The 21008-nt window shown below is 34.7% G+C and overlaps 1 protein-coding gene across 2 annotated transcripts; it reads left to right on the top strand.

Moving 5' to 3' along the window:
* Positions 1 to 766: 766 nt before the first annotated feature.
* ATMIN7 (HOPM interactor 7) lies at positions 767 to 20341 on the top strand. Of its 2 annotated transcripts, XM_085734667.1 has the most exons (34): positions 767 to 1124; positions 1346 to 1418; positions 1532 to 1775; positions 1884 to 2005; positions 2080 to 2138; positions 4732 to 4789; positions 4869 to 4953; positions 5634 to 5837; positions 5923 to 5981; positions 6066 to 6135; positions 6248 to 6316; positions 7415 to 7537; positions 7624 to 7677; positions 7774 to 7862; positions 8800 to 8896; positions 9010 to 9108; positions 9208 to 9399; positions 9518 to 9628; positions 9718 to 9902; positions 10423 to 11046; positions 11254 to 11671; positions 12061 to 12300; positions 12395 to 12518; positions 12599 to 12747; positions 13271 to 13627; positions 15570 to 15736; positions 15822 to 16084; positions 16341 to 16519; positions 16831 to 16944; positions 17601 to 17737; positions 17846 to 18176; positions 18530 to 18625; positions 19691 to 19760; positions 19971 to 20341. In XM_085734667.1, exons 1-33 carry the CDS (start codon positions 1013 to 1015, stop codon positions 19751 to 19753), a joined length of 5367 nt encoding a protein of 1788 aa, XP_085590793.1. In that variant the 5' UTR covers positions 767 to 1012; the 3' UTR covers positions 19754 to 19760; positions 19971 to 20341. The 2 variants fall into 2 exon arrangements, with proteins under 2 accessions (XP_085590793.1, XP_085590792.1); XM_085734666.1 differs by having other exon boundaries at positions 19691 to 20341.
* The last annotated feature ends 667 nt before the right edge of the window (positions 20342 to 21008 follow it).

Genomic DNA, 21008 nt, shown 5'->3' on the forward strand with positions numbered 1-21008 from the left:
ATATATTTTCAAAGCCCCCGAAAATATATTGAAAAATTCATTTTCGATATTGTATTTCAACCAAAATGCACTACCAAAGGAACCATTACTTTCAATAGCAAATGAAGGCGGGTCTCCATAAGTTTAGTTCAGTTGATAGAAATAATGCATAATATATGTATGACTGAAGTTTGAACCTCAAATATCCCACTGCTCTACATTTAAAAATGTATGAACTTTAGTCACTTGACTACTTGACGAAAAAAAGAAGCAAATAAAGGCGGATTGATAAATTATCTTATGTATAATATCATATATGCTAATAATAACAAATCCAAAATAAAGGCCATAATAAAATAGACCAATATCAATTCTTGTATTTTCCTCTAAAAAAATCAATTCATTTTTTATTCTCTTAAAAAAAAAAATTCAATGAATGGATTTTTGTTGATGGAAAAATAAAGAAAGTGTATATTGCACAATAGTCCTTTTGTTTTCTAAAATTGAACTGAGTTCTAAAATCCCAAACTTAGAGGAAGCTTCACAGTGCGTAATATAAAAGGGTAGTGTTAACTTGTGCCCTTAGGGCACATGTTAAGAATCTAAAAATAGAATTAAATCATAAATTATGTCTTGAAAAGATAAGATTTTAAATTTTTAGAATATTGAATGCACAATTTCCAACAAAATATTTCTATCTTTAGTTTCTTAACTTGTGCCCTTAAGGCACAAGTTAACATTTCCCATAGAAAAATACCATAAAAACATTTTCAGACACAAACAGATCGAAACCTTCCATTTTTCACCTTCAATCACTCTTCTTCCATCTCTCAGATCTCTCTCACTCACTGATTCCGATTTCCAAATTCCCTCTCTTCCTCCGCGACTTCCACTCCCTCCGCCGTCGCCGGAAAACTTCGACTGATCTCGTTCCAATTTCGAATGATCTCGATTCATCTACATTTCTTCCAATTCCGTTGCCGAATTCATCACCGTCGTTGATCCGATCAGAGAGAATAATCGATTTCAAAAAATGGCTGGGGGTGCTGCCGGAGGTTTTGTTACTCGAGCATTCGATTCTATGCTCAAGGAATGTTCCGGCAAGAAGTATCCTGAACTTCACAAAGCTATCAGCAATTACACAGGTTTTCTTCTCGATTCTCTAACCCTAGATCGCTATCAATTTTCATTGTTCTTTAGTTGTTTTGATCCGCATTTGATTCTTTTTCGTTTTCTGCCGAATAAGATAAGATAAGATAATTAACGGTTTCATTGTTCAATTGTGCTGGCACTGATCTTCAAGTTCGTTCAATAGTTATGATATCACTGATAATCAATCACATTGCATATGATTTTAATGCTTCAGATATCACCAAAGAAGCTAGCCAGAGAAAACAGAGTGAGGCTAATCAAGCTGCACCGTCACCTGAATCTGTGAGGTAATTTTTTTTATATCAAACACAAAACATCCATATGTTTTTAATATTTTTACTCGGAGAGTGGACGTGGATCGTTTTGATGTTAAGATTTGAATTATTTTGATTTGCACCAGTGTAAATGAAACTGAAAATGGAGCAGCAACTAGTTCAGAAACTGATCAGTCACAGAAAGCTGAGCAAGTTTCAAGCGCAGCAGATAATGGTAGCAAGCCTTATAGTGGAAATATTATTGAACTGTTGGCAAAAGCCGGGAATACACTTGAAGGAACTGATGCGGAACTTGTTTTAAATCCACTTCGTCTTGCCGTTGAAACAAAGAACTTGAAAATCCTAGAACCTGCTTTAGATTGTATCCACGTATGTGCACACTTTCTAGATTATACTCTCTAAGTTCAACTAGTACTTATAGCTATTATGATGTGAAAATCTACTAAATTGGTAAAACTTTATTTACTGTTAATACAGAAACTTATTGCATATGACCATTTGGAGGGAGATCCTGGGTTAGACGGCGGTAAAAATGTCCCATTGTTTACAGACATACTGAACATGGTTTGCAGCTGTATTGACAATTCATCACCTGATAGGTATGCAAATCACTACGCATGACTAAACGTAAATTTCTTGTTATACCTATTAATTTTTGTAAATCAACCTGCAGTACTATTCTCCAAGTGCTGAAGGTACTTCTTACGGCTGTAGCTTCCTCAAAATTCAGAGGTATGTGTATTATGATTATGATAGAAATGATCTGATTTTTTTGTTATCTATGTGTGCTGATATCATGTTCTATCCATGACTTGCAATGTGTTCATATAGTATATACATTTACGTATTGGGTATCTTGCAAACTTGTTGTGTGGTAAATCAATACTTTTTCTATACGTGTAAATGATTCATATGATGTCTACTTTAGAATGATGTTTTGGCAAAAGGAGTTTGGTTTACACGTTCAAGTGTTATTATATTTTTCAATGTTTATGACAATTTCACTCTCATTTTATGAATATTCCAGAGTGGAAATGCAATGGTAAAAAAAAATAGGATCAACACAATCTTATCTGCTAGTGTAATTTATTTGAAGAAATAAGGAACTTACATTTGGCCGTATCTTTTATTCAACTGGGAAAAGAAAGGGAAATTTATTGATTTTTAACTCGTTGATTTCTGTTTTGTCTCTGAAAGTTTTGAGGCTTTTAGTCTAGATTTTGGTCATTAATCCAGTTTTTGGTCACATGAACATATCCAACCAAATGATTATGTAACTCATGCTAGTATTTTGATAGGAACCAAAGAATTGAATAGAATAGAAAGAACACTTTATTTATGAAATATGATAAAATATGAGATAATCTCTCCTCCAAGGGTTTCCCCTTCACAACAGAGAATACGCTATTTACGTAAACAATATTCAAAGACGCTCTCTAGCCTTTGTGTTCTCTTTCTATAGACATACTTTCTCTAACAACCTCAACTAACTAACTAACTTCTACAACAACTCCTAACTTTTTAAACATCTCTAATTTCCCTTTATTCTATAATCCTAACAACTCCTAACTTTTTAAACCTCTCTAATTTCCCTTTATTCTATATTCCTAACAATACACTCCTCCTCAAAACAACCTTCTCCTCAAGGTTGAAATCTACTATATTCTTCTTATTCCATTGGTTGTAGAAAACAAAAATTTATCCTCCTGGTTCCCACTGATGGAAGGACAAAGACCCAATTTGTGAACCATTGTCGAAGCCTCAGCTGCCACTCTCTTGGGAATTGGGTAACTTGATAATGCTTTTGGATAGCATCTGGATATATCCCACAATTGTTGGCAATGAAGTATAATCTTTCTCATACACCACAGGGGAAAGTCCAACATGGCAATAGACTCCATCTTCTGCAATTCTGCACTGATCTTTGCTTCTTTCTTGAATATCCAGCATTGTTCCCATTGGCCAATCTGATGTTAACTTTGTTTCTGGCCTTGATGACACCCACCCCATTGGCAAATCCACCATTTGCGCTGCCTCTGTCTCCATGAATAGTAACTCCTGGAAGATTCGGCAGGCCAGACCAACTGATAGGAACCCAAGAGTTGGATGGAACAAGAACAATTTATTTAATAAATATGATAATCTCTCCTCCAAGGGTTTCCCCTTCACAATAGAGAATGCTCTATTCACAATTACAATATTCAAAGTTGCTCTCTACCCTTTGTGTTCTCTTATTTATACAGATACTCTCTATAACAATATCAACTAATTAACTAACTTCTATAACAACTCCTAACTATTTTAACTTATCTTAATTTCCTTTATTCTAAAATCCTAACATACTTGGAAGTATGTCTCTCAGGGAGTCACTTCCTTTTGATCACCGGTTTCTGTATCTCCAGAGGACGTTTCTTGCTTTGGGTTGGGGAAGGATGGTGGGAAATGTTTTAGTTTTAGTGCCTTTTTTGGGTTCTTTGTACCATATGTAAACTCTGCAAAAATGTTAGATATAAACATGTGTTTAGAGTTGCAAAATGAAGTTCAACAAGAGTTTTTATGATTTCATGTTACTCATGTGAAATTTTTGATTACTTGACTTTCTGAAGAATGAGCTAGGCTCTCCTTGGCCATTTATGCTACTTGCCTTTTGTTCTGTTGCTTGCCATTAGGTTTTAATTTGGTTTTATTTTCTTCATATTTTTTGTAGATTTTTTTAAAATAAATCAAATTCAAGCACATTGAGATAGAGAGTTGGGACTTGGAAGTGCTCTAAGCAAAGTTGTTTGCAAAACACTTTACGTTAAGCTCTTGTGTTAAGATAAAATGAAAAGGAAATTTTATTAATAATTTAATAGAAAACGAAAGACTAATAGAACATTCTTCTTGCCATTGTATAATTATTACACTTGTATAATTTGAGCCTTAGAGTATTGATTCCGCTCAAATTTATTGTACTATACTGCATGCGTGTTTGGTAGTGCTTCTGCTTTCTTTTTACCATGTTTGTCTAATATACATATATATATATTAAATCGGGGAAGGGAGAAATTTTTATTAATTAGAATGGAATAACACAACCGTCCCTGAGGGCATTCAAACTCGGCACCTCAAGGTTACAAGGCCAAGCTCTTACCATTGAGCTAACACCTCAAGTGTAATAATTTATTTAGGTGCTGTGGTCATAGAACCATCTTTGCTACCAGAAGATATTTATTATATTCTAATGTTCTCGGTCTTCTTTTTCTCTCTTTGATATTAACATGCTTATATATTTCTTCTCTCTTCCTTTTTTTGCAATTTTTGATTTGTCATTTATGTTGTTCAGTACACGGCGAGCCTTTGCTGGCAGTTATCAGAGTTTGCTATAATATTGCTCTAAATAGGTACTAATCATTTCTATTTCGACTTCATGGATTGTTATTATCAATATATAATACCGAGTTTCATTGTTTGGATTTGTAGCAAGTCCCCAATAAACCAGGCAACATCAAAGGCAATGCTGACCCAGATGATCAGCATCATTTTCAGGAGAATGGAAACTGATCCGGTCGGTATTTTTAAATTGATTTGTATCTAGGAGATTTGGATTTTTACTTTTTACTTTGTCTTTTTTCAGTTCCTTAGTCTTATGCTTTGTTTGGATTGTGAGAGAAAGTTAATGGAAAGTAAGTGAAAAGAAAGATTGTCGAGGGAAAGAAAGTGAGAGAAAAGTGAGTAGAAAGTAAGATGATTTTAAGGTTGTTTGGTTGAAGTGTAAGTGTGAGGAAAGAAAGAGTTGTATTTTGTAAATGACATTAATACCCATATATATTAATCCAACAATTATCCATAAATTATGTTAATAAAATTATCAATCATAAATTGAAAGTTGTAAATGTTTCGACCATAATTTCTATAAATGTTTTAAATATTAAATTAACTAAAAATTGCAGTACATGAAACAAACAATAACAGAATAGTGAATATAATAAAATAAACATAATTATGTTTACATGGTTTTTTCGTCTTTTCTAATATACACGAGCTTTCCGTGACTTTCTTCCCAAATTGGTCTTTCCTTCCTCTTTAATATTGAGCAACCAAATAGAGCAACGGTTCTTGAAAATTGTGCTTCCATCCTTCTAGCTTTTGTTCCTCTTATAATCAGTTGTTCCAAACAATGTGTTAGGCATATTTGGCTTATTACTTTTGCAGTATGTTCTTATAGTAATACTGTTAAATTTTCAGGTTGAAACTTCATCTGTTTCTGGTGGACATACAATTACAGAGTCAGCTTCAGCGGAGAATTTAAACACAAAACCAGATGAAATATCTGTGGGAGACCCAAATGAAAAAGAAATGACTTTAGGTGATGCACTCAGTGAAGCCAAGGATGCATCTCTAACATCTCTTGAGGAACTCCAAAATCTTGCTGGGGGTGCTGATATCAAGGTTAATAAATTGTTTAATTTTTAGTTTTGTATAGAATCCACTATAACATGTCCTTATTATAATAAGATTGTATTTTCTTGTATAGGGCCTTGAAGCTGTACTGGACAAGGCTGTGCATACTGAAGATGGTAAAAAAATAACACGGTATGAATATTAATAATAATTTGTGATATCCATTGTATTTTTTACTCAAGTGGTTGCTAAACTGTTAGTCTTACTTCTGTCAAGTGGGATTGATTTGGAGAGCATGAGTATAGCACAACGCGACGCTTTGTTGGTATTCCGCACTCTTTGCAAGGTTGGTTCTCTCTAATGATTGCATTGCAGTTAAATTTTTTTTTTTTTTTGACAAAGCATTGCAGTTAATTTCTTGTCAACGCTACTTATTTTCCATACATTAAATTTGGCAGATGGGTATGAAGGAAGATAGTGATGAAGTTACAACCAAGACTAGGATACTGTCTCTTGAGCTTCTGCAGGTTATACAATCATTTCAGCTTCTTTTACCTGATAATAATTAGAATATATGTTACTTGTATTTAAATGCTATTTTTTTCAGATCCAAGGATACTGCCTTGTTGTCCTTTTATGATTCTTTCTGATTATAAAAGCTTGGGTACTAATTGTAAGAGTATCACAGTTGTATTTAAATGCTATTTTTTTCAGATCCAAGGATACTGCCTTGTTGTCCTTTTATGATTCTTTCTGATTATAAAAGCTTGGGTACTAATTGTAAGAGTATCACAGCATGAAGTAATTTTTTGGAAAGAATTGCTATCGTATGGACATGATTTTACCATGGAAGTGTAGTTCTGTATGCCATGGGTTGGACTACTTTGAGCCACTTCATGAAACTGTTCTTATTACACCATCCTTGTGGCTATTGGCTTATTTTTTTACACACACGATAGCTAAATACATAAATTTCCTTCTGGTTCCTTTCAATAAATTATGTTTTTCATGAAAGTTTAAACCTTGAATATATTAATCAAAATGCATTCGAAAAGAAAATAATCTATTTTCATGGGAATTTAGGGGTTGGAAAAGATAGCCGTAAGTACAAGTAATCAAGTATTATTGTAAGCTTCACAAGAGTGAACCCCGATAGGCTGCCACATAAAGATTCCTCCAATTAAAAGTACAAAACGAAATGAAAGGTGAATACAAAAGTTTACCTCAAATATGGAGATCAAGGTCTTTCAAAAGCTTTTAAAAAAGAACTCAATGTAATATTGGCTTCTGCAATGGGCTATGGCTCTGTTGGTTCAAGGATGAAAAGATGATGGGCTACGGTTCTGTTGGTTCAAGGATGAAAGGACGATGGGCTACGGTTCTGTTGGTTCAAGGATGAAAGAACGTGTTGAATAGCTAAAAGACGACACAACTCATTTCTTACTGCTGATTAGTATAATTTCCGACTGTGTCCATTATAAAGTAGACTATAGTGTTAAATAGATAGGATAGGAGCAGGACTTACATAAGTAATGTTGTTCTACATTTTATACTCAAGCTTTTGTTATTTTGAGAGTTACTATCGCGACTATTTAAAATCACACTTTTGTTATGCTTTGTTTCAGGGTTTGTTGGAGGGGGTTAGCCACTCATTTACAAAGAACTTCCATTTTATTGATTCGGTGAAGGCATATCTTTCATATGCATTGTTACGAGCTTCAGTTTCACAATCCCCTGTCATATTTCAGGTTTTGTAGTACTGGATTTATCTTTCTTTGCAGGCATTTAAGGATTCATGTGTAAATTTTTTAATATCAATCTTCATTCTTGGCAGTATGCAACGGGAATATTCTTGGTGCTGTTATTGCGATTCAGGGAGAGTCTAAAAGTATGCAAGTCATTTTACAGATTTTACAGAAGCTTCTCTGCGGAGAGACATTGTTAATTCAACGTGTCTTACTTGTTTTTACACTATTGTTTTCAGGGTGAAATAGGCATCTTCTTTCCATTGATAGTTCTTAGACCACTTGATGGTTTAGAATTTTCTGTCAACCAAAAACTCAGTGTTCTTCGGTATATATTCTTCCAAGTTGTTTACATATTTCTTTTGCTGTGGCTATAAATTCTGCTAACAAGCCTTCTTAATGTGTTGTTTGTTCTTCTTTTTCCATTTTATCTTTTATTATTACCATTTATGACATCCTGAAACCATGCTATCTAAATTTGACTAGGAAATATCTTGCTTAATTAACCACAACATATATTCCTTTGGGATGCCAATAGGTAGATTTATTATTAATACTTGGGGAATACCTTTGAGCACTTTTAGGATCTTATTTACAAGTGGTGGATAATTGAATAATAGATGAGAAATGCTAGGAACACTCTCTTTCTAGCACTCTCTCTTAACACTCACCCTCTTATTGTGAGAAACCCATGTGGATCTCACCACTTTATGTGGGATCCATTTCCAATGTGTGGTACCCACATGGATTTCACCCAATAAGAGAGTGGGTGTTAGAGAGTGTCCAGAGCACTCCTCATAATAGATATGCATTTGCCAATTTGAGTGAAAGTTTTATTATTGTAATTAGGGCCTGTTTGGATTGAGGTTATGAAAAAGAGCTTATGCAAATAAGTAAGTTTTTATGTTAATTCATAAGATCTTACTAACGAAAATTGTATATTCATAAATTGTTTTTTCGTAAACTACCTTAACAAGTTTATAAATAATACATTAATGCTTATTTATTTGCATAAGCTTTAAAATAAGCCAATCCAAACGGACCCTTAGTACAATTTTAGAACGTATGTTCTGTTTTTCTCTATGGATTTGTTGCTTTGTATCCATTTATTAGGATAAATCTGCCTTCTTTAGTATAACTTCGTTCTAGAAAATAGTTATTAGCATGAGCATATGTGATGTGAACCACCTCTGCAATTCGAATCTAGAAATAACATTGAAAGTTATTCGTTCAAGTTTATTAATTTGGTTTAGTGGGGCTTGCAGGATGTTAGAGAAAGTATGTAAGGATCCACAAATGCTTGTTGACATCTTTGTGAATTATGACTGTGATCTAGAGGCGCCAAACTTGTTTGAAAGAATGGTATAATCTGACAGTGATCTTTTATGACACTGTCGACAGTATTTAAATTAGTTACGTCCTCTTTGGCAAATATTATAAGTTTGTTCTCTGTCTTCTGCCAATTTAATGAATAGGTTACAACGCTGTCCAAAATAGCTCAAGGGATTCAAAATACTGATCCAAATTCGGTTGCTGCTTCTCAAACAGCTACAATTAAAGGTTCATCACTTCAGGTAGGTTTAGCCGTTGCCTTTTTCATTGAAAATCATTAATTCAGCGATGACATTTTTTTTTAGTGTTGTGGGTTGACCCCATTTTCTTTATCTTTCCAGGGACTTGTGAGTGTTCTTAAATCACTGGTTGATTGGGAACAATCACATAGGGAATTGGAAAAGCTAAAGAATAATAAGCAAGAAGGGGTTTCAGGTGAAGATTCTTTTGAAATAAGATCCAGGGAGGATACAACTAGTGATTTTGAGAAAGCCAAGGCTCATAAGTCGACATTGGAGGCTGCAATTGCCGAGGTATCAGATCATATGCTCTTTAAGTGTCAATATGGAAACTGAAATTTGTTTTAATCTTTCCTTGCATAATGATCAAATTGTAATCCTGGACTGACTTATGGTTTTAATCATCTTTTAGTTCAACAGGAAACCAATGAAAGGGGTGGAATATCTAATATCAAATAAGTTGGTGGAAAACACACCTGCCTCTGTTGCTCAATTTTTGAAGAGCACCCCCACTTTGGATAAGGTTGTATTCGTCATCTAATACTCTTTAGTTTTTGACGTTTAATTACATTCACGTTTGGTCTTGAATATAAAACTGTTGGTTGTTTTCAGGCTACAATCGGTGACTATTTAGGTCAACATGAAGAGTTTCCCCTTGCTGTGATGCACTCTTATGTAGATTCCATGAAGTTTTCTGGAATGAAATTTGATACCGCTATCAGGGAGTTCCTTAAAGGATTTCGTCTTCCTGGGGAAGCTCAAAAGATAGATCGAATCATGGAAAAGTTTGCAGAGAGGTAATGGTTATTTTGTATGTCCAATTTCCTTCATTTTACATTTTACTTTGGTGTTTTTTTTTGTCTGTCTTTAGAATTATGATTCGGCATATGATATATTTATATATACATAACTAAATGCTGAATTTTGATTGATGATATGTGTTATGCCATCATAGTTATTGCTTTTGAGAAGCTAAATTTAAGTTTTATCAACAGGTATATTTTATTTAACCCTGGTCCATGTCAATTATTTCCATTGAACTTGTACCGTGTGGGAAGAAGGAATTTTTTTACTGGTCCCAATTATCCCTCTTAATTCGGGATAATTGGGAACTAAGTTGTGTGCTTTTTACCTTTCATGTAAGAACTAGGTTGATTTTCAATCAAAACGACCGACATAAAATTTGATGAACACTCTATTTTATGCGTATATTTTCTACATATACTTATTTGTACATATCATAGCCATTTTAATATACCGATAATTATGTCTTTTTGTACTAATATCAGTGCCTTTTGTTTATGTTGTATATGCCAGATACTGTGCAGACAACCCAGGCCTCTTTAAAAATGCAGATACAGCATATGTTCTTGCATATGCTGTTATTATGTTGAATACTGATGCTCATAACCCAATGGTGTGGCCTAAGATGTCGAAATCAGATTTTGTTCGGATGAATGCTAAGGATGATCCTGATGAATGCGCGCCTAAAGAACTTCTGGAAGAGATCTATGATTCCATTGTCAAAGAAGAGATTAAAATGAAAGACGACCCATCTTTTATTGGAAAAAGCAGCAGACAAAAGTCAGAAGGTGAAGAAGGACGCCTCGTCAGTATTCTAAACCTGGCACTCCCCAAAAGAAAGTCATCAGAAGAGGCTAAGTCTGAAAGTGAGGCTATCATTAAGAAAACACAAGCTATTTTCAGGAATAAAGAGGTGAAAAGAGGAGTTTTCTACACTGCTCAGCAAATTGAACTTGTAAGGCCCATGGTAGATGCTGTTGGGTGGCCGTTGCTTGCTACTTTCTCTGTAACTATGGAGGAAGGTGATAATAAGCCTCGTGTCATTCTGTTGATGGAGGGCTTTAAGGCTGGAATACATATTACATATGTGCTCGGAATGGATACCATGCGTTATGCATTTTTAACATCTCTGATCAGGTATGATATTTTCTTGCATCCTCTGTTGCTCCACACCTCCAGAAAATGTTACTTTGACTATTAATGAGTCATTTGTTTTTTTTTCTTTCTTTATTTTGAATATTCTACGCAGTATCGTGCCTTCTGCATGAGAATACAACATGGAAACTTGATGTTTGGCGCAGTCCACTTGACTATGTTCATTTAGTTTCTTTGTTGACAACTCAGGTTTAATTTCTTGCATGCCCCCAAGGAAATGCGTAGTAAAAATGTTGAAGCTTTACGGACACTATTGATCCTTTGTGACTCAGACATGAACGCCCTTCTAGACACATGGAATGCAGTTCTGGAATGTATTTCTCGTCTTGAACATATAGCAACAACTCCTGCAATTTATGCCACTGTCATGCAAGGGTCAAATCAAATATCCAGGGATGCTGTTGTTCAATCTCTCAAAGAGTTAGCTGGGAAACCTGCTGAACAAGTGTTCATGAATAGTGTTAAACTACCCAGTGATTCAATTGTAGAATTCTTCACTGCTCTCTGTGGTGTATCCGCTGAAGAGCTAAAGCAAGCTCCAGCTCGTGTTTTCAGCTTGCAAAAGCTTGTTGAAATTAGTTATTACAACATGGCTCGTATACGTATGGTATATCTTTTATCAAATAAAGTTGCACATATTTGCTCTCAATTTGATGTTTGTCATCTTAAAATTGCTTTTGGTGGGTTTTTATAACATTGTTTTTCGGGCTATTTGACTTTTATGATTGTTGAATTTCGTTTTCAGTGTATTGGCTTAAACTTGAGTATTTCATATTGGGAAAGTCATTTACTACATATTAGTCGATTTGATGGAATTAGTTTATGCATATATAATGTGTTCATATGTCTATGCACTAGTATGAATGTTTTTGACTTACTGTGAATGATTTGAAAATGTGATCTTGTTCAAGTTATCTATTAATATTGGCATCAATGAGCTGAGTGCCTTTTGTTATTGCTCTAAATGCATTTCTAAGCTCTAGTTATGTTTTTCAGGTGTGGGCTAGAATCTGGTCTGTTCTAGCTGATCATTTTATATCAGCTGGGAGTCATTATGATGAGAAAATTGCCATGTATGCCATAGATTCTTTAAGACAACTTGGTATGAAGTATTTGGAGCGTTCCGAGCTGGCCAATTTCACTTTTCAAAATGATATTCTCAAACCATTTGTGGTTCTTATGCGGAATAGTCAAAGTGAATCCAAAAGAAGGCTAATTGTTGATTGCATTGTTCAGGTCTAGTGGCCATTAACTTCAATTCTCCTTCAACTTGTGTTAATATCATTGGATATATTTACTAAAATTCAGTTGAAACCGTTTCCTATTGCAGATGATAAAATCTAAGGTTGGAAGCATAAAATCTGGATGGCGTAGTGTTTTTATGATCTTTACAGCTGCTGCAGATGATGAATTGGAATCAATTGTTGAGAGTGCATTTGAAAATGTTGAACAGGGTAGGAATGTGTTTCTTTGATCTTATCATTGCAGATTTTTGTTGCAATTATGGTTTATCTGACACTTAAATTTTTTACAGTCATTTTAGAACACTTTGATCAAGTAGTGGGAGACTGCTTCATGGATTGTGTGAATTGTCTCATCAGGTTTGCCAATAATAAAACTTCACATCGAATTAGTTTGAAGGCCATTGCTCTCCTGCGGATCTGTGAGGACCGTCTTGCGGAGGTTTGTTCGGTTATTGGTTGGAAATTGCATTTTTACAATAAAGGATTATATTTCTTATTTGTTTCGAGATTCTGTAAATCAATTTAATGGGTCCCACTCTTCCTTAGACGCCACTGTAGTGGAAGTTTTTATAACTACAGTCGTTCAGTTTAACCAACTAACCATCGACTGAGATGTATTTTTATAATATGTTATACAATCCTATATCTTTCCCTTTATATCTGTATTGTATCTCAAAGTCGAGAGGCGGCAAAATGTTTTGAAGTTAAACTGTTCATATATTTTTTTCCCCAAAGGCGCAAAGCTTAAAATAAAAGCTCTGGCTTTGATATTGTGTAAGTTTCGAAATTTTAAGGGGAAACTGAAGGGAACTCGATTACTTTGTGTGATCATCATAACTAGTATATGTAAAAAATATAGCTTTATTTTTCAGGATTTGGAACTTTGTTTCTTTACTTCCGTTAATCTATTCCTTTCTTAACCTTACTGCTCTTTCTTTAAGTGGTTGCTTTTGTTTGTTCAGGGTCTTATTCCTGGTGGTGCTTTAATGCCCGTTGATGCTAATTTGGACACAACTTTGGATGTAACTGAGCATTATTGGTTCCCGATGCTGGCCGGTTTATCTGATCTAACATCAGATCAAAGACCAGAGGTCAGAAGTTGTGCACTTGAAGTGTTGTTTGATTTGCTGAATGAAAGAGGTAGCAAGTTCTCTAAATCATTTTGGGAGAGTATTTTCCATCGAGTTTTATTTCCAATTTTCGATCATGTGAGACATGCTGGAAAAGAGGGCTTCGTTTCTAGTGATGATGATTGGTTTCGTGAAACAAGCATACATTCACTTCAGCTGCTGTGCAACCTTTTCAACACATTCTATAAGGTAATGTAACGAACTAAAACAGTATATTTTTTCTATTCTTTTAATTTTGACTTCTGTTGGCCTAGTAATCTAACATTATATGCAACCATAGCTTGTTAATCTTGATAATAAATTTTTGGCCAAATACCATTTTTTGTCTTTAAGTTTGTTAAAAATACCGGGCTAGTCCTTTAAGTTTTTGAAGTTTCAAATAGGTCCTTTACTTCAATGCACCTATTTGAAGTTTTTCAAGTTTTTAAGTTTCAAACAGGTCCTTAAAAGGGTAACGGTGTATTAAATTAACAACATAAAGGACCTATTTGAAATTTAAAAAATTTAAAGGACTAACCTGGTATTTTACTCCTGCAAGTTTAGATTATAAAGCTTTTTTCGGTCTGTTTAGTGGTTCTGAAACTGGCTTGGCTAAAATTTTATGACCCTGCTCTGCCCATGTGGGCTGAGCTGTCCTTTTAGAGACTCTAGTGGTTGAATATCGATTGTTATCCATTGCTTTTGTTGAATGCTGATGTTTATTGATTGCTTTTGTTAACTAGAGGGAAACACCGCGCTAGAACGGTTCTGTGTTGCGGCTGTGCGCGGCAGAGAAATCGTAGAGAAAACTAGAGTAAAAGTCAAATATGCCAGCATTTTTTTTTATCACGAAAAGACAAAAAACCCTCAATTTTATCCCAAAAAGAAAAAAGGCCCTCACCATTTAGTCTTTTTGAAATTTTTAGGTTTTTGACTTCCCGACCTCTCCTGTCTTCTCTTTTGCGACCTCCTCCTCTCTCCTCTGCAACCCGTCCTCTTTGCGACCTTTGCTGTCATGTGACTCCGGCTCAGTTGGTGTTGACTCTGGCCATACCTTCTCTCTCCCTTGTTCTCTCCCCCCACCAAATCTCTTCTTCTCCCCTGTTTTTCTCACCCTAGACTTCGGGGCAGTAGCCTTAGCACTACATTACTATAGAGTTTTGCGGCTCGTTCGCTATGCTACGCCATCTGTCATTGATTACACAAGTGTTTATTAGGCTGGAACATTACTCACTCCTTGAGCGCTTTTGGGGTTTGAGTTAGGCGTAGTCCAGAAAGATGACATCAAATTCTATTTGTGATTTGTTACTGGGCCTCCTGCATTTGTTCATGCTCTAGATGTCCAATCTTGAGTGTGGGGGCATGTGTTGAGATCCCACAATAATTATATATGTGGCCATAGTAGTTCTTATTGGGGTTCGGCAACCCTCACTCTTGAGCTAGCTTTTGGATGGAGTTATGTCCATTAATAAATAAGAAACAAATGGATCTGTTAAAATAATTCTTTTTAGGGTTACATTTTTAAGTTTCATTTCAGGATAATTGATGTGGGAACCTCAATAATTTACTGTTTGATGTATAACTCTACATGCCATTTTCTTTTAATTTTTTTTTTTTTTTGTACTGTGAAAAGTCCAAGTCCCACATTGAAAAAGATAAGGGTTGAAAAAAGTTTATAAAGAACAGGTAATCCTCACCTTAGAAGTTGGTTTTGTAAGGATGAGTTTGGCCCAATTTAAGACCTAAGATGGTACCAAAAGCCTATTCATCAGGCTGTCTCACCATATTATCCACACACCAAGTCAAATATTTTTGAAGTGAGGAGGGTGCATTGGGAAAAACTCAAGCCTCAAATTGAAAATAGATATAGCCTAAAATGAGTTTATAATGAAATGATGCCCCTCACGTTACAAGTCGGTTTTGTAAGGATAAGTTAGGTTCAATCTAAAAACTAAGAATTAAATTTATTGGACTTGGTTGTGCTTGATAAGGTCTTCAAAGACTTTGTTAGTTTCTTGGATTTGATGCATCTGTTTTCTACTTTTCTTTAATCAAGTTATACGAATACGAATTTTGGGCATTTATTTCAGTGTTTATTTACCTAATTGCTGTTAAAATTTGAAGAAGTATTCATGTGTAATCTTGCTTCCAGGAGGTTTGTTTTATGCTGCCACCATTGCTGAGTTTGCTGTTAGATTGTGCCAAAAAGACAGATCAAACGGTGGTCTCAATTTCTCTGGGTGCGCTGGTGCATCTCATCGAAGTTGGTGGTCATCAATTCAGTGACAGTGACTGGGACATGCTACTTAAAAGCATAAGGTGCAATTTTTTCCCCCAGTTTTTTGAAATTCCCTGTAATTATTATGGTATTAACTACAACACATTTCTGAATATTGTTCTCCAGAGATGCATCATACACAACACAACCTCTAGAGTTGCTTAATGCTTTGAGTTTTGAAAATGTGAGAAATCACGGAGGCATTATTAGAGATTCTGAGGCCAATGCAGGTGACAGTGTAACCATAAAGTCTATTGAGTATGAGGCAGTGGGTGACCATCAACATGATTCCAATAGTAATGGGAAATTATCACCGCTTGCATCCTCGAACGCAAATGCTGATGGAGTTGAAGATTCAGTATCACAGACAAATATAGATCAGTCTGAAGGTTAGAGTTTTTAAATTTTTAGTTGATTGCATGTTTAAGCATGCTCCTGTCTTCAGTAAGATAACCGAGATGCAGTATCAATTATCAAAATAAATCATAAAAGTGAAATGGCGGATTCAAAATTCCTACACCTCAATGGTGGGACTTTTGAACTTATGATGAAAGAAAAATGAAGTGGGAACTCTGCATTAGTTGAAACTGAAGAATAAATAAATGAAGTTTGAGGAAATTAAGGAGTTTTTTTTTATTATTGTAGGCCTTCCATCTCCATCAGGAAGAACTCCCAAAGCTGCAGATGGGGGAGGTCTTCAACGAAGTCAAACTTTAGGTCAACGGATTATGGGAAATATGATGGAAAATATCTTCCTTCGAAATCTTACTTCAAAATCTAAAATTCCTATTCCAGATGCTTCTCAACCATCTTCTCCAGTTAGGGTAATATGCTGTTTTATAGTGGCAATATAAAAGCCTGTTTTTTTAGAAAATGCTTTATGTTCAATTTTAATTATAAAAATGGCACATTGTTTTCGCTTCATTTCTTGTTTTTAAATTTTTATAGAAAATATTGGTAACAGTTTTTTATTATCATTGTTTCATGTACATAACTTCAAAACAAGAAACAAAGTGAAGACAAGGTGGCATTCTTAAAATTATTAAAACTGAAAACAAAAATTGAAGCCAGACAGGCCCTAATATTTTCCTATGGATAATTGCATGAATACGTCCATTATTTCACTCCATTTTAGGTTGCTGATACTGTAGAGCCTGATGCCAAGCATGAGGAGAGTCCTTTGCTTGTAACTGTCAGGGGAAAGTGCATTACACAATTATTGCTTCTTGGTGCTATTGATGGCATTCAGGTTTGTATGCTTAGTTCTTTTCTGTGTTTAATCTCTTATTTTTAGATTTCCCTAAGTTCATTTATGTAAGTGAAAAAAGATGGTAACCTGAGTTGGCTTTGCATCCAATTAATATTTTTGCCCACTCTTCCCCTTTTGTTATAAATGGCCTTACAAAAGCTTAAAGTGCAAGGAAATGAGGAAGAATGTAATTTGAAACCCATCTGTTTAATTTTCCTTGGTGGTGGCGGTGGGGAAAGTTTTAGAACCCATCTCCTTGCTATAGTGAAGATTTTCTTGACGAGAGTTAAATGGTTAAATGAAAGTTGTCTTTACCCTGGTTTCAATGGTTATTGTCAGTGTTCTATGTTATCAGTTAGCGTATCAAAGATATTTATCTTCAGTCAAGATTATTTTATTTGCATGTGTAAATTTTAGCTGAGCTGTAACTGAACTCTGTTATACAGAATTCAGACAGAACTATTGTTATGACTGTTACAGTTCAACTTATCTAAAACAACTTCTATAAACATGTTCTCTGTATTAAATCAGTAGATTTTTCTCGTTCTCGTTTTCGATCTCTTGCATTTACTCACATACTTAGATTCTAATAGTCAGTAACGGTGATGGGGGAGATTCATCATTATCCAAATTAATTTTTTCTTAATTATTTGCAGAAGAAATATTGGACCAAGTTAAAAGCACCTCAGAAGATTGCTATAATGGACATTTTGCTGTCTTTGTTGGAGTTTGCTGCTTCATATAACTCATCTACAAATCTAAGAACTCGCATGCACCAAATTCCTGATGAAAGGTAGTACAAAACTTGATATGTATTTGGTTCTCTTAATTAATCAATTTTTTGGAGTTTCTTCACTTCTGCAATGGATGACTCGAGCATCATCAAATTATTCTTGGACAGGCCACCAATAAATCTTCTACGGCAAGAACTAGCCGGTACTGGCGTATATTTGGACATATTACAAAAAGCAACTTATGGGTTTGAAGCAAACAAAGAAAAATCTCCAGAGTCTGATAAACTTCAAGATGCTGGTTCTACAGCAGACAGTGACTCAAGTGTTACTCAACAGTCTGATGCTGAAGAAAAATTTGAAAGGGTAGCTGAGGAGAAACTGGTGTCTTTCTGTGAACAGGCGCTCAGGGAGGCATCTGATCTCCAGTCTAGTACAGGAGAAACAACTAATATGGATATTCATCGTGTCTTGGAGCTGCGTGCTCCTATCATTATTAAGGTACAAGCTTATCCAGATAGATACTGTGCAAAAGTGTTAAGAGGGAATTTTTGTGTCCTATACGTAGAGAGATTGAGTGGTTCATTCTTGGTTTTCTCCATGCTCTTTTTGTGTTTCTTCTTCTTCTATTATTATTATTAATTTTTTTTTTCAAACGCTTTGGATGCTATACTCTTTGCATCTAGCTTCTTTTTTTATTACAAGTTTCTTTTCCTAAAAGAAATAATCAAAGGGGTTTTTAGGCTGTGTCTTTTACTTGCTTACCTTTTCATTCAATTGGAGAATCTCATCGGGGCTTATGTTTTTTGTTCATTCTGTATTGATAAAACTATTTGATAACCTTGTTATTTTAGGTGCTTCAAAGCATGTGCTTTATGAACAATAAGATCTTCAGAAGACACTTAAGAGAATTCTATCCCTTGCTAACAAAACTAGTTTGCTGTGACCAGGTAATTTCTTGTTTATGCAATAATTTAGTTGGAAATTTTGCTTGTGTAATGCACTGGCTTGAGATATAAGGAAATGATATGCTACCACATAAAATAAAGTTATTTCCTTTTCCATGAGGAGCAGTATTGGACAAGGACACTTCAAAATTCAAAACAATGATAAACCTAAAACTATCCAATAGATTTCCATCAGTTTATTTTTCAATGTACTTTATGGATAAAAGATTAAGTATTTTCATAAAACTTTAAGATGGAAAAGTAGCTTTTGAGATTCTCCAGCTGCTTCTATATGTATGTCTTTCCTTGGTCATTTGATTTCAATCGTTAAGAATATCGGATTTATGTGTGCATGTTTGATACATTCTTCATTTAAGTCAATATAATACATATATTTTTGGTGGCACATCTACTGCATGCAACCTTGCCTTTTGGGAAGAGACGTTATTATTGTTTATTCTCCACTTACTGGAATTGGTAGATGGTCAACAAATTAACATGGACACCATTTTGGATATTAAAGTTCACCTAAGATGGGACCTATATTTCTATTTCAGAACTTCTACTCCTCTAACATCATATTGTCAACTTTCTTTTATTGTTCGGTATAATTTGTTTTATGTGCCTCTCCATTGCAAAAAGGAAAATGCTAACCAATGCCGTCAGTGTCCTTACACCACTGTCACAGTGTCCTTACACCACTGGCAAAGGTTTCAAATTCTTGCAATTTTAAAATGATCAATGCATTTATGCAACTGTTCAATAAACAATTTCTATTTCTTGATTCTTTAACGAGTTCCTTAGTAGGACCTTTGAAAAAACGAGATTAGATTATTACAGCTCAGTTCTGAGTTATGATGTTCGTTTGGAATAATTATGTAGTGAACAGTCAAGAATTACTGCTCTTTGTATAAGGAAAGCCAGCAAGATAAATTAATCTCCTTTCAGTTCCCGACAAATTTTTTGGATATTGTATTGTGATATTGGATTCTAAATATGTACATATTGCTGTCACTATTTTTGAGAAAAGCCTTCTTTGATGAACTGATAATCCTTTGTTTTGATCAGATGGATGTTCGGGGAGCTCTTGGTGATTTATTCCAAGCACAATTGAAAGCTCTTTTACCATAGCTATCTGGTAATTCTGCATTTAGGACAGTCAGACAAATTCTTCATGGCATTGCCTAGGTGGCTCATAAGGAAGAAAGATCGTAGTCTTTTGTACTAATCATTTAAGGAAAATTTTGTGCTGGCACCAACAGTTTTGTATAAAGTCAATAGAAATGTAATTTTGGTTTCACCCGGCATCCCAATATTCGTTTACACTTAACTCCATTTGTCTCTGCAGTATTTGGAATAGCTGAAGCTCTGGTTGAGGTTTTCAAGCAGGCGTTTGTTGTATGATTATAGCCGTGTACCGTGAGTCATGAGAAACCCTTGCGTCTTTCATCAGGATAAATTTTAAATACTTGTCAATTATCATTCATATTCATAGCATATACAACACGGGGTAAAAGAAGTAGCAGCTTTCCCTCCTTTTCTTTTTGCTTGTTTTCTTTTTTAAATTGTCTCTTACGTGTCTTGTGCTTGTAAGTCTGATATATGCAGTTTCTATTGAATAGGTCTTGGACGATTGAAACTGAATTTATGAGTTGTAGAAAGAAATGTCACTCGATATGATACGGCCAGTTTTGGCAATATATGTTTTTCTTTTATTGATGTCTGTACTGTATAGATTATGAGTTGAGGGAATATTTTGAGCGGGTCTTTTCAACCCTACGTTTGAACTCTAATCAAACGCTGTAATCATAAATACCAAATATCATCATCACATTAACCGGATCTTCAATTTTCTGGAAAGACTAATAAAACTTCAGTGACATAATGTCACGGTGACATTAAATCTGGGCCACACAAAGGTTTGTGTTGTGTGGCCCAGATGTGTTGTATGGGTGACATTAAATTTGGGCCACACAAAGGTGTGTGTTGTGTGGCTCAGATTTTAATGTCACGGTTATGTCACCAAAGTGCCACCCCAAAGGTGACGCCTCTAACTGTGCCTGCCACTTCAGAAAAATGTTTCATGAAATTGTAGGCATCGCAATTTTCGAGATCAATTTTTAGGTTGACCTGATATCTTAAAGAATTGACGTCATTGCTCAGTGTATTATTTTAGAGATTAAATTGGTTATTTAGTCTAAGATTGTGTTTGGATGAGGTAATTGAGAAAATTCTAGGCAATTCAAATTATTCAATTAAAATGCTATCATTTTTTCAATACTTTTGTTTGGATGGAGTAATAAAAAATTCGTTGTCATCATATTTGGGCAACTTATATAAATTTTAATTTTTTGGGTCAAATTTGAAAATTGAAATTAGAGGTCAA

Source organism: Medicago sativa, chromosome 8 (assembly GCF_051527215.1).
Source record: "Medicago sativa cultivar Bolivia chromosome 8, Bolivia_mono, whole genome shotgun sequence".
NCBI classification, from domain to species: domain Eukaryota; kingdom Viridiplantae; phylum Streptophyta; class Magnoliopsida; order Fabales; family Fabaceae; genus Medicago; species Medicago sativa.

Excerpts from the sequence above, each read along its gene's own strand:
- ATMIN7 (XM_085734666.1), top strand. The coding sequence starts at position 1,013 with ATGGCTGGGGGTGCTGCCGGAGGTTTTGTTACTCGAGCATTCGATTCT. Across the intron at positions 1,776-1,883 it reads CTGCTTTAGATTGTATCCAC|AAACTTATTGCATATGACCA; the intron begins GTATGTGCACAC and ends CTGTTAATACAG. Across the intron at positions 18,177-18,529 it reads GTGCTCCTATCATTATTAAG|GTGCTTCAAAGCATGTGCTT; the intron begins GTACAAGCTTAT and ends TTGTTATTTTAG.